The sequence below is a fragment of the Mobula birostris genome, chromosome 4, assembly GCF_030028105.1.
Source record: "Mobula birostris isolate sMobBir1 chromosome 4, sMobBir1.hap1, whole genome shotgun sequence".
Lineage (NCBI taxonomy): Eukaryota > Metazoa > Chordata > Chondrichthyes > Myliobatiformes > Myliobatidae > Mobula > Mobula birostris.
This window is the reverse complement of record NC_092373.1, coordinates 185638283-185651962: the sequence shown is the minus strand read 5'-3', so window position 1 is coordinate 185651962 and position 13680 is coordinate 185638283. Positions and strand designations below refer to the sequence as shown.

General features: G+C 43.1%; 1 protein-coding gene across 1 annotated transcript in view; it reads left to right on the top strand.

Annotated features, from left to right (window-relative positions):
• Positions 1-13223, top strand: part of adra1d (adrenoceptor alpha 1D) — a 62552-nt gene extending 49329 nt beyond the window's left edge. Inside the window, exon 2 of the mRNA XM_072254797.1 lies at positions 10580-13223. Within this exon, the coding sequence (XP_072110898.1) occupies positions 10580-11193 (614 nt within the window). The 3' untranslated portion in view covers positions 11194-13223. The remainder of the gene's footprint in view (positions 1-10579) is intronic.
• Positions 13224-13680: the final 457 nt, after the last annotated feature.

The window sequence follows — 13680 nt, the reverse complement described above, 5'->3', positions numbered from 1 at the left end:
CTCCTGCTTCAATGGTTAGATCCAACCATCCTCCACCCATTTCCTGACCACTGTAAATAAAACATAGAGAGCAGAAATGTGAAGAATCAAAACCGGGGACCAATGGGAAAGATTCACAGCAGAAGCTCTTAAAAAGTGTTGACTGAATTGCTTACACCAAAAATTCGGGATATTAAATACAAGGCCAGCTTCTTGCATCACTCGTTGCAAACCACTAGATGGGTAAAGCAAATAATCCCTTTTATTGCTGGGAACCTAGCATGTGCAAGGGGTCAGCAAGGAGTTGGGTTACAAGGAGTTGGGTGACAATGAGTTGGGTGACAATGAGTTGGGTTGCAAGGAGCTGGGTTGCTCTGATCAGAGGGTTGTCCATATTTCTCAGTGAAGCAGGTTTTCCACAAGGCTCCCATCTCTAACAGGATCATAACTCAAACGCAAGAACAGAGAAAGCAGCATGCCTTATACTTAAACACATTATTACATAACTAGTTGGTTTTCATCTGTGCTAATTGGACCTTTGGCAGGAATTTAAAAATAAATCTTTCCTGTCTAGGAAGTAATTGAACTGAAGTTTACACTGCGGAAGTTGCAACAATAAAACAAAGGCAAGCCAGAGTCCTTTCCTTTTCTCTGATTATGGGTGGAGATAGTTGAGGTGCACATTGAACTGTTGCCTTACAACTCCAGGGGTCTGGGTTCAATCCTAACCTCGGGTGCTGTCAGTGTGAAGTCTGTGCATTCTCCGTTTGTGTGGGTTTCCTCTTGATACTCTGGTTTCCTCCCTCATCTTCTGTGGGTTGGTCTCTGTAAGTTGCACTTGAAATTGACAGGAACGTGGAAAGAATGGATGACAGAAAAAATGATGGGAAAATAGGATCGCTATGAGTCAACCTACACTTCATGGCTTCTTGCTATCTCATGAGGTGATCTTAATGAGCTACAGGTTTCGAAGGGAGAATGGGGCAGTGGTTACAGAGGAATTTTCAATGTGTATCTACTACTGTACCTCTACGGTCAGTCAGGAAAGTAGCATTATACTGTAATTTTGTAATTTAGTCAATTGCTGTTAATTAGACAATTCTGAGAACAGCAGTCCAAGCCAGTCAAGGAATGATGAAAAGCAGCACAATTTCTTGCTGACAGCAGAGGGTGGAATGCTGACCAAGCCAACCTATCCGTTGGCCCTGGCACATCCTTGAATTGTGTGGGTCATTGATGCAAATGACATATTTCTCTGTATGTTTTGATGTATAAGTGATAAATAATAATATCCTTTCATCTTTAATTGCTACACATGAATTCCCAATAGAAGAGATGTCACTCTGTGCTCAGTTTCCTTGCTGCTTTTGCCTTTGATGGCCAGTTGCAGGCCAAATATCTTTAAACTAGTATAAAAGGCATAGAAGGCTTTGAGCACCCAAGGCATAGAGAGCCTCAGAACTAATGCAGGTAAATGGGATTAATGGAGTTAAGTACAATGGGCCACATGACCGTCTCTAACAAAGGAAGTATAAGGAGCTCCTTCCCTCTGCTAGCCTGCAAGTCACCCTTGGGCAAGGTGTAGCACCTGCTTAGCCCCCGCGATCAGGGTCATGTGAAGCCATGGGAGCAGCGGGTGAATGGTTCATACGATCAGCTGGTGCATATCACAAGTCCTGGTTATGCGACCAGTGATGCCAGGCAGACAGTCTCTGAAGTGTACTGATAATGGCTGGGGCCACGAATCTTGTAAAGGCACTGCCCAGAAGAAGGCCACTTCTGTAGAAAAATTTGTCAAGAACAATCTGGTGATGAGTCCACGATCATCTACATCATACGGCATGGCACAGAATGATGATGATGATGAGCATGACCACGATGGGCTGAAGAGTCTTTTTCTGTGCTGTACGATTCTATGACTCATGTTAAAAGGAAGGAATCCAACCCAGCTTGTTTCATTTTAGTAGCTTATGATACCAGTCACAGCATTCGATCTTGCTGGATCTCGTTTAGTAAGGGTGTCAAATGTTATGGGGAGAAAGCAGGAGAACGGGGTTGAGGGAAAATAAATCATCCACGATTGAATGGCGGAGCAGACTTAATTGAGCAAATGACCTAGTTCTTTCCTATCTCTTACAGTCTAATACCATTCCACCTCCAGAGGTTTCACTTCATTACAGAGTACTGAATACGAGAGATTTCTGCTTCCCACACACAGAATCCAGGAGCTTTGGACAGTGGAGATTCTCGTTTTCATGGATTCCAGAAGCAAGTGCCCTGACCATGATAATGTATTGCAGCTTAACAGCATTGTGCCTCCATAATAAGAAACAATTAAGTTAATTAATTCTTAGATAAAGCATCAATTAGTTCCTTAATTGAGAAACTGGTGAAGGTCCAAAGACCAAAGTGTTGCCTATAGCTGAAAAGAGAAGTCTGCTGAAGCAGTTGGCCATCATCTCATGCTGAGCTGAAGTTTTAGATGCCCGTAGCAAATCAAACTGCTTTCATTGCTGGCGATCAGACTCCAGTTAGCAGAATGTTTAGCAATTCAGCACTCTGCATCGCTTCCCTGTGGCAAAGTGCAAATATTGGCAAAGTTCTCCAACTGATGTGAATAATGAACTAATATTATCAGAATAACAACTGCAGCTCTCACACACCATTTTATGTAGGAATTTCTCCTCTGCTTCTGAAACAAATGGTAAATAATTGGTTCATTATTGTCACATTTACACCCAGTGGCCACTTTATTAGGCGCCTGCTATACACTTGCTTGTTAGTGCAAATATATAATCAGCCAATCATGTGGCAACAAGTCAATGCATGAAAGCATGCAGACGTGGTCAAGAGGTTCAGATGTTGTTCAGCCCAAACACCAGAATGAGGAAGTAATGTAATCTAAGTGATTTTAGTAGTATGGTTCAGATTACGAATTAAAATCAAATGACTCTGCTACACCGCAGACCTGCGGGAATAAAACCCAATGCAATCCTGATGAAGGGTGTCAGCCAAAAATTCAATTGTTTATTCTTCTCCAACGATACTGCCTGACCAGTTCAGTTACTCCAGCGTATTTTATGCATTGCTTTAGGTTTTCAACATTTGCAGAATCTCTTGCTGCAGTAAATATTTGATAACCATTTTTGTTACCCCCCCCCCCACCTTGTCACATCCCACTTGCCATTTCATCATCAGTTGGTTGGGGAATCTGGCTGATTCATTGAGGTAGTAGATTCAGATTGCCGCATCTCTCAGGCCAGTCTCTCCCGTTGGGAGGACTGGAGACACACTCAGAGAAGCAGCAAAAGATGAATTAAAGGAAATACTTCCTAGTCCAAAAGAAACACGAGGATGCCACCTTACCTAGCAATCCCTGCTTCCCTCCAACGTTTTTGAACACTGGTAGTTGACTTTTGTGCTGTCTGAGTTTTTTTAGTTGGTTGGGGTAATACTATTACAGTGCCAGTGCGAGCTAAGATCAGAGTTCATTTCCCACCACTGTTTGTAAAGAGTTTGTACATTCTCCCTGTGACTGCATGGGTTTCTATCAGGTGCCCCATTTACCCCCACATCACAAAAGCATACAGATTAGGGTCAGTGAATTGTGAGCATGTTTTGTTGGGGGCTGAAGCATGGCAACACTTGCAGGCTGCCCAGCACATACCTCGCTGATTTAATTTGATGGAAACCATCCATTCACTGTATGTTTCATTAGACGAATGACAAATAAGGGTTTTTTTTTTAATCTTAAATTGGTTTATTGTAGTCTTGTATCAACGTACAGTGAAAAACTTTAATTCATATAGATCACATCAAGTCGAGTCTTTCAGTCACAGAGAAAGGGCAGTACTGTCAAACAATAAAGTGCAAGGCCATGATGAGCTGGATTCTAAGTTCAAACATCCATTTTATCTTACAAGTGGTCCTTTAAATTGTATTGTAACCGCCGTCCTTGAACTTGGTATCTTTTGCCTGACGAAGGGAGGGGGTGAAAAACAGAGAATGGTTATGGTGAATGGAGTCTTTGATTATGTTAGCAACTTTACTTGGGCAGCAGGAAGTGTAGACAGAGCAGATGGAGGGGAGGCTGGTATCTATGATGTGCTGAGCTGTGTCCACAAGCACATGCAGATCAGTTGCCATACTGAACTATTATGCACCCAGACAGGATGCTTTCTATGGTGCATCTATAAAAATTGTAGGGGATATGATAGATTTCTTCAGTACTCCAAGAGAGCAGAAGCACTTTTTTGACAATGGCTTCTATATGGTTGGATTAGAACAGGTGAATGGAGAACTTCACAACTGGAGATAGTTGTCAATTATCTCCACCTCAGTCTCCAAGATTCCTGGTGTTTGAACAGAATTGAACATCCTTACTATCATGCAGGGCCCCCCTGCCTTATTCTTCAAAGTTCATTGTAAACTTATTATTGAAGTACTGTACATATATGTCACCACCTACACCTGAAGTTCATTTTATTGCAGGCATTCACAGTAAATATAAAAAAACACAATGGAAGACTGCACCCAATAAGACGGACAACCAACCAATGTGCAAAAGACAACAAAGTCTGCAAATACAAAAAGAAAGAAAATAAATAATAATAATAATAATTAATAAATAAACAATAAATATTGAGAACATGAGATGAGGAGTCTGTGAAAGTGACTCCACAGGTGGTTCAGTAATGGGACGAGTGAAACTGAGTAAAGTTACCCTATCTGGTTCAAGAGCCCAATGGTTGATGGGAAATAACTCTTTCTGAACCTGATGGTATGGGTCCCAAATCTCCTGTACCTTCCTCCTGATGGCAACAATGAGAAGAGAGCATGTCCTGGGCGGTGGGGGTCCCTGATGCTTTTCTGCAACAGTGCTCCCTGTAGATATGCTCAATGGTGCAGAGGCTTTACCCATGATGCACTCCCTGCCCAAGCCTACCACCTCCTATCTCAAGGATTTGTTTTAAGTCTAATACTTCAGCAATCCTTCTTATCAAATCACAGGCCGAGCTGCTTTTGATCTCGGAAGTGTTCTGCCCTGTGCAAACTACAGTGAGATGTATTACTCAGAACACAGAAGTATTACTTTTCCATCTATTTTATTTTATGTAAAAAGTCCAATGAATGAACATTTGCTGAGAATCTAATTGTGCTCGTCCATTTCCTGTCCTTTAGAGCAGTTCCTGCTACTGAACCCAGCTGTGTGGATGTTGAGGGGATGTTTCTACTTGTGAGGCTGTCTAATTCTAGGCTCTATAAACTAATCAATCCATGATAGTAACCAATAGATCCAAGTAGGAACATGCCAAGAGAGCAGTGATATTATAGGCCCTTGGCCATCAAAAGCAAGAGTGGCATTTGTGTAACAACTTTCTAGACTTCCCAAGCACTCCACAGACACCGGGGTACTTTCAAGAAGTAGGCAAAGGAGACCAATCTTCCTACTACACTTCAATGGTTTTCCCAAACTATATTATGTTTAAATTTAGAAAAAATTAGAAGTGACATTTTTGATCCTTCGGTTAAATTTGAAGAGACTTGGAAACCATTTATTCAACATTTTCAAATGATGTAATTTGACCTTTCCAAATCCTTCTTAGTAACTTAAAATATATGAATAGAGGAGCAGAGTTGACGACATTACTGAACGTGTTTGATTTAAGATAATGGTCTAGCCTTGTTTTGTTCCGTTTGCTTTCTTTCTTTGGGTTTAGTATTTTTTTTTGTTTTTGGGGGGGTTTTCTTTGTTTCTTTTTCTTTTTATTTATTTTTTTCTCTATGATTAATTATATCAAGAGTTTGCAAATCTATTATACTTGTATTATTTGAAATCTTTTTTTGTACATGCTTACCAACAATAAGATTATTCCAATCTTTCTGTATCAATATTATTATTCTGTTTATAATTTTGGAAAATTAATAAAAAGATTTAAAAAGAAAGAAAGAAGTAGGCAGTGCTGTAATATGGTAAATTGCAGCCTTTTAAATCTCAGCTAAACAGTGGAGTATTCAGGAGAAGATACCCTTTTAGCAAATGTCCTTAGCCACATGACAGGAGAAATTCCTTTGCTTTTCTCCGGAATCAAGATAAAACTAAAGATTAGCTTTATTTGTCACATGCTTATTAAAACATCAAAACACACAGGGAAATGCATTGCTTGTGTCAATGATCAGCACAGTCCAAAGATGTGCTGGAGACAGCCAGCAAGTGTCATCATGCCAGAAACATGCAGCGAAAAGCATCATTTGCATCAACAACCTACGAAGTCCAAAGATGTAAAGATCTTTCAAAAATCACTAGATTCTGGAATGGTTCTGGAAGACTGGAAAATTATGTCACTCCACTCTTCAAGAAGGGAGCGAGTCAGAAGAAAGAAGTTATAGGCCAGTTAGTCCGACCTCAGTGGTTGGGAAGATGTTGGAGTCAATTGTTAAGGATGTGATTTCGGGGTACTTGGAGGCACATGATGAAATCGGTTGTAGTCAGCATGGTTTTCTCAAGGGAAAATCTTGCTTGACAAATCTGTTGGAATTCTTTCAACAAGCAGGATAGACAAAGGAGATTTGGTTGATGTTGTGTACTTGGATTTTCAGAAGACCTTTGACAAGGTGCTACACATGAGGCTGCTTAACAAGCTATGAGCCCATGAAATTACAGGAAAGATTCTAGCATGGATAAAAGAGTGGCTGATTGGCAAGAGGCAAACAATGGAAATAAAGGAAGCCTTTTCTGGCTGGCCATCAGTGACTAATGGTGTTCCACAGGGCTCTGTGTTGGGACTGATTCTTTTTACGTCTAATGTCAATGATTTGGATTGATGGCTTTGTTGCAATGTTTGCAGATGATTAGATTAGATTAGATTAGATACGAAGATAAGTGAAGGGGAAGGTAGTTTAGAAGAAATAGAGAGACTACAGAAGGGCTTTGACAGATTAGGAGAACAGGCAAAGAAGTGGTAAATGGAATATAGTGTCAGAAAGTGTATGGTCATACACTTTTGTAGAAGAAATGAAAGGGTTGACTATTTTTAAATGGAGAGAAAATACAAAAATCTGAAGTGCAAAGGGATTTGGGAGTCCTTGAACAGCATTTCCTAAAGGTTAATTTGCAGTTTGAGTCTGTGGTGAGGAAGGTAAATGAGATGTTAGCATTCATTTCAAGAGGACTAGAATAGAAAAGCAAGGATGTAACTTTGAAACTTTATAAAGCACTGGTGAGGCCTTACTTGAAGTATTGTGAGCATTTTTAGGCCCCTTATCTTAGAAGGGATGTGTTGAAACTGGAGAGGGTTCAAAGGAGGTTCACAAAAATGATTCCAGGATTAAATGGCTTGTCATATGAAGACCGTTTGATGGCTGTGGGCCTGTATTCACTGGAATGCAGAAGAATGAGGGATTTACCTAATTGAACCCTATCAAATGGTAAAAGGCCTTGACAGAATGGATGTGGGGAGGAAGTTTCCTATGGTGGTAGTGTCGAAGACCAGGGGGCACAGCCTCAGAATAAAGGGGCGTGCTTTTAGAATGGAGATGAGGAGAAATTTCTTTATCCAGAGAGTGGTGAATCTGTGGAAAGCATTGCCAAAGGCAGCTATGGAGGCCAATTCTTTATGAATACTTAAGGAAAAGATTGATAGATTCTCGGTTGGTCAGGACATAAAGGGATACAGGAGGATTGGAGCAGTGGAGGTAGGAGACAGGGGCTGAGATCAGCCTTGATGAAATGGCGGAACACACTCATTGGGCCAAATGGCCTAATCCTGCTCCTGTATCTTATGGTCTTATTGACTTTAGCTTCCAGCACGAACATAGCATTCCCACAATGGAATAAACTTAATCTGTATGTCTTTTGAATGAGAGGGGAAACTGGAGTACCTGGAGGCAACCCACGTGGTCATGGAGAGAACGTACAATCTCCTGACAGAGAGTGGCATTGGACCCGGAACTTCCAGTTGCTGGTGCTGTAAAGCCGTATGCTCCCTTGCCACTTATCAAATTTATAGCACCGAAGCCATTCTGGACTTCCTGTCAGATCGCCAACAGGTGGTAAGAGTGGGCTCCCTCACCTTTGCCCCTCAGGGCTGCATACTAAGCCCCCTCCTTTACTCTCTGTATACCTATGACTGTGTCGCCACCCACAGCTCCAACCTGCTAATTAAATTTGCTGACAACACTACACTGATTGGCCTAATCTCAAATAATAATGAGGCAGTCTACAGAGAGGAAGTTACCACCCTGACACAGTGGTGTCAAGAAAACAACCTCTCCCTCAATGTTGCAAAAACAAAGGAGCTGGTTGTGGACTACAGGGGAAATGGAGACAGACTAGTCGCTATTGACTTCAATCGACATGGGTTTGAGAGAGTGAATGGCTTTAAGTTCCTCGGCATAAACATCACCGAGGATTTCACATGGTCTGCACACACCAGCTGTGTGGTGAAAAAGGCACAACAGTGCCTCTTCCTCCTTAGAGGGTTGAGAAAGATTGGTCTGGGTCCCCAAATCCTAACAGCTTTCTACAGGGGTACAACTGAGAGCATCCTGACTGGCTGCATCACTGCCTGGTATGGGAACTGTACCTCCCTCAATCGCAGCACTCTGCAGAGAGTGGTGTGGACCAGCCAGTGCACCTGTAGTTGTGAACTTCCCGTGATTCAGGACATTTCCAGGTGTGTGAAAAAAGGGCCCGAAAGATCATTGGGGACCTGAGTCACCCCAACCACAACCTGTTGTAGATGCTACCATCCGGGAAACAGTACCACAGCATAAAAGCCAGAACCAACAGGCTCCGGGACAGCTTCTTCCACCAGGCCATCAGACTGATTAATTCATGCTGATACAACTGTATTTCTCTGTTATATTGACTGTTCTGTAATAATATTATAATATACTATTATAACATTATAATAAATAACTATAAATTGCACATTGCACATTTAGCCGGAGATATAACATAAAGATTTTTACTCCGTGTATATGAAGGATATAAGTAATAGTCATTTCAATTTAATTCATTTGATCCATCACAAACACAATGGCCAAAAGATTAGGCTAAAATGCACTGGACAATTTTACACTGACCTGAATTTAACATATCATCTGAAACTTCCAACAGATCAGCCTCTCGTCAGCATGCAATGGAGTGCTGAAACATTATTAGCTTTTATGTGATTTAAAAGGCTGCGGTTTTCCATATTACAACCCTGCCCACCCTTGAAAGTACCTCATTGTCCATCCCAAGCCAAGTTTTTCTCCATAGATGCTGCCTGATCTAAGAGTACCTGAATCACAATCAGAAGCAGCATCAGAAATCAGGTTTATTATCACTGTCTCGAGTTTTCTTGCTTTGCAGCTGCATTACAGTACACTAAATAAAAAAGTACTATAAATTATGATAAGAAATGTATTTTGAAAATAAATTAAATAAGTGGTGCAAAAGAAAGCAAGCATATTGAGATGGTGTTCATGGGTTGGTTCATTGTCCCTTCAGGAACCTGATGGCAGAGGGGTGGAAGCTGTTACTAAAAAAAAAGAGAATGTATCTTCAGTTTCCTGTATCTCCTCCCTGATGACAGCGGTAAGAAGAGAGCACGTCCTGGGTGACGGGAGTCCTTAATGATGGATGCCCCCTTTTTTGAGGCATTGTCCTTTGAAGATGTTCTTAGTGCTAGTGCCAAGGGTGGACCTGGCAGAGTTTGCAACCCTCTGCAGATTCTTCCAATCCTGTACAACGGCCCCTTCATACAAGGTAGTGACACATCCAATTAGAATGCTCTCCACTGTACATCTGCAGACATTTGCTAGGGCCCTTGGTGGCATAGCAAATCTCCTCAAACTCCAAATGAAATATAGCTGCTGGCGTGCCTTCTTCATAATCCCATCAATATGTTGGGTCCATAACAGAGTTTCTGAGATGTTGACACCCAGGAGCTGCTCACCCTTCCCGCTACTGCCCCCTCAATGAGGACTTTACAACATTTTCTGTTCTTATTCCAGATGAGATGGGAGAAAGTTCATTGAAGGATAAAGACCATAATACCGTAAGACATTGGAGCAGAATTAGACCGCTCTGCTCCGCCATTCGATCATGGCTGATCCACTCAACCCCATACACATGCTTTCTCCCCATATCTTTTGACGTCCTGACCGATCAGGAAACTATCAACTTCTGCTTTAAATATACCCACGGACTTGTCCACCACCACAGTCCGTGGCAGAGCATTCCATAGATTCACCACTCTCTGGCTAAGAAAACTTCCTCCTTCCCTCTGTTCTAAAAGGTCGCCCCACAATTTTGAGGCTGTGCTCTCTAGTTCTGGGTACCCCTACCAGAGGAAGCATCCTCTCTACATCCAGCCTATCTAGTCCTTTCATCATTCGGTAGGCTTCAATGAGATCCCTCCGCATTCTTCTAAGTTCTAGTGAATACAGGCCCAAGACTGCCAAATGGTCTTCAAATGTTAACCCCTTCATTCCCAGAATCATCTTAGAAACAGTGGCATGGACATGCTGGGTAGAAAAGTGTTGTAACTTCAAAGAGATGATGAGACATCTGCTCATGCTTTTATCTTTCTTTCCTTTGGATATATTTCAGGTGCTTTCTTCCCGTCCATCAAGCCCTCCGATGTGGTTTTCAAGGTGATCTTCTGGCTGGGATACTTCAACAGCTGCATCAACCCGATCATCTACCCCTGCTCCAGCAAGGAATTCAAGCGAGCCTTCATCAGGCTTCTGAAGTGCCAGTGCCGCCGGAGGCGCCGACCCCACTGGCGCGTACACAGCCACCGAGACTGGCAGGCCTCCATGAATAGCTCAGTGCGTGGCTTCAACGGGGACACGTCAGCCAGGTCTGTCACGAACCAAGAGACGGTGTCAATCAACAGCACCTCCACACTGAGCCGCAAGCAGTGGGGGAGCAGTGAGGGGGCCAGTGGGGGCATGGGGGCTAGCCGAGTGCTCAGCCGCCACAGCTGGAGACTCTTTCCTTCCTTGTCCAAATCACCTTTCCAACTCAGAGAGAAAATGAACAACCTCTCCAACAAAATCAGGATGGGACAACGCCAGCCTTGTGCATCAGCTATCACGAATGTAGAGAGCATTCCAGTGGAGTCCATTTCCATTGGCGTGTGTCAGGAGTTCAAAGAGCAAGACGCCTATCAAATCTACGAGGTTAACGATTCCTGTGGACTGAAGGAGACCGATATTTAAGGGGCAGCCAGCGGGATTGTTGGTGTGAGATGCATGTTCTCTAAATGTGCTTGTTCAAGGATAGTTGTTGTTTTTGCATTTCCAATTTTGACTTGAGAATGGGTAAAAGCTTTAATAAGTACTCATGCTGGGAAGTTTCTCAGGATCTCTCGTGATTGTGTTCCCTGTGGATTCCTTGAGATTTCTCTGGCTTGTGTTTTCTTTCATGTTCCATTAGAAAATACCCGGTCCATATCGTCCACATTCCTCTCGGGAAGCCCATTCAGCTCCAATTATGTTTGCCTGTGAACTTCCAAACAGCACATTGTGTTCCTCTGGGGATATCCCATTCATCCCAAACAATTTCTTCTAGGGATGTCCCAACACACCATCATGCTCCTCCACATATCCCTAATTGTCCCCATTCTCCAGGGATTTCTTCAATCAACCCTAACCATCTTCCTTTAGGAATTTTCCTGTTGCTTCCCTTGAGATTTGGAGTCTTTTTTCCCTTCCCAGAGCGGAAGTATCAAATACCAGAGGGTGCAGCTTTAAGGTGGGGGGAGCAAGTTTAAAAGAGATTTGTGAGGCATGACTTTTGCCCAGAGAGTGGCACACACCGCCAGGGGTGGTGATGGAAGCTGATGCAACGTTGGAATTTAGGAGACACGTGAACAGGCAGGAAATGGAGGGGTATAGACAAATGGGATCAGTTTAGTTTGATATCGTGGTCTGCACAGACACAGCAGACTGAAGGACCTATGTTGCTCCAGATTGCATCATCTGTGGTACCTTGTGGAACATATGTTCTCTGTTCCTCATTCTATGTTCTATGCTCCACATTCTATGTTCTATGTTTCTATTCATGTTCCCCTAGAGATTTCTCAAGCAGCTAGAGAGGGCACAATGATTGGGAGCACCCTTGACTGGCCTTACCCAATCATACCGAACCATGTTCTTTGTGGTTGGTTATTATTTTCCCCTGTGTTCCCTCAGGGGTCTCCCTTCTTCCCTGCTCCACGCCATGCCTTTTGAGGATTTCACCCTGCAATCTTCCCTCATTCCATGCCTCTCAGAAATTCCACTGCAAATCACCCCACGTTGTACTGCCTGAGGTACCTCCCAGTCATTTCCTACCACCTGCCACCATTAAATTTCTCATGCGCGCATGCCCACGCACACACGCACACACACACACACACACACAGACATGGTTTTTCTCTCCGTGCTCCTAGAGTGTCTTCCCATTCCATCCCTGGTCCCCACCAACTTCTGTCCACTCAATCTTTGAGCTTCTTTCCATTTTCCCCAAGCAACCTCATGATCACGCTCTCTTCCAATGCTCACTCAACGTTCTCTCCCCAGTCAGCCACCATGGGTCAAGGAGAAGCTCAGCGAACCCCTAGACGGGTCCGGATAATTGAGTCACACTGAGGTTGCAGTAGCTGCTTTAACGGAATCCATGTGGAAGTTCCTGGTAACATTGTCCTGGACATGAGTGCAGATCAGAAAGATTGCATTGTTTCCGTTTCTGCTGTTTGAATAGCTTAGGACTATCCTTTTACTTTTGATGCATGGGATCAAATCTAGCTCAGGAACAAAGGAATGAAAATGTCTCCTCTACAGATTGTGAAAATTGAACCAAAAAATAATGAGCTGTGGTCCACGTCAGCCTGGGAACATGGTAAGTTGCCCGTACTGCCCCATAGAGGGGTTCACACCAGCCTGAAAGCATAGTACATTGTCAGTTCTGCCCCATTCCTCCCACTGGGGCAGTGGAGTAATGGTGGTAAATATCAGACTCCTGGAGGAATTCAGCTTCAGCCAAAATCTGTGGAGGGAAATGTTGCTGCAGATTCCATCACCTGTGGCACCTTGTTCCTCTGGCACTGTACTGTGTTCCCAGAGGGAATGAAGGCAGGTCACAGAGAATATGGGTTTTTCCTGTATTTGGCCATCTGGTCACTGTGTACTGTATGTATAAAAAGGCCCTGTCTCCCACTGCATGCACAACCTTCACCCTAAAAGTCATTAAAGGAACCTAGCAAATATCTGCCTATTGGATCATTATTCTGAGAGCTGCAAAACAGGTCTGGGGACCCACTGGCATGCACAGTAAAGAAAATAACCATGGTACTTTGGAATAAAGGTCCTTCAGTGTCGGATTGAAACTGTTCTCACTACCGACTGCAGGTTTATTGACTTTCAGAGTTCTGTTGAATGTCCTGCCAGCTTTAACAAATGGCCGTCCAGCTCAATAACAGGAACTCCACATATATTTTTGCACATTAATGCATAGCAGAGCATTGTAGGGCTTTGAAAGTGGAGCAAGTGCCAGAGACCGTCAGTCAATGTCTCCTGACAACAACACTTCAATCCTGTAAATGATGAATTCCCCTGGTTTAATCTCACATCTGAAGCTCCTGAAGCTTTGAGCCTTGTGGTGAGACGTCAAAGCCTCAGGAACCTGCAGGGAGTATACCATGTTGATTTCTTTGATACCTTACG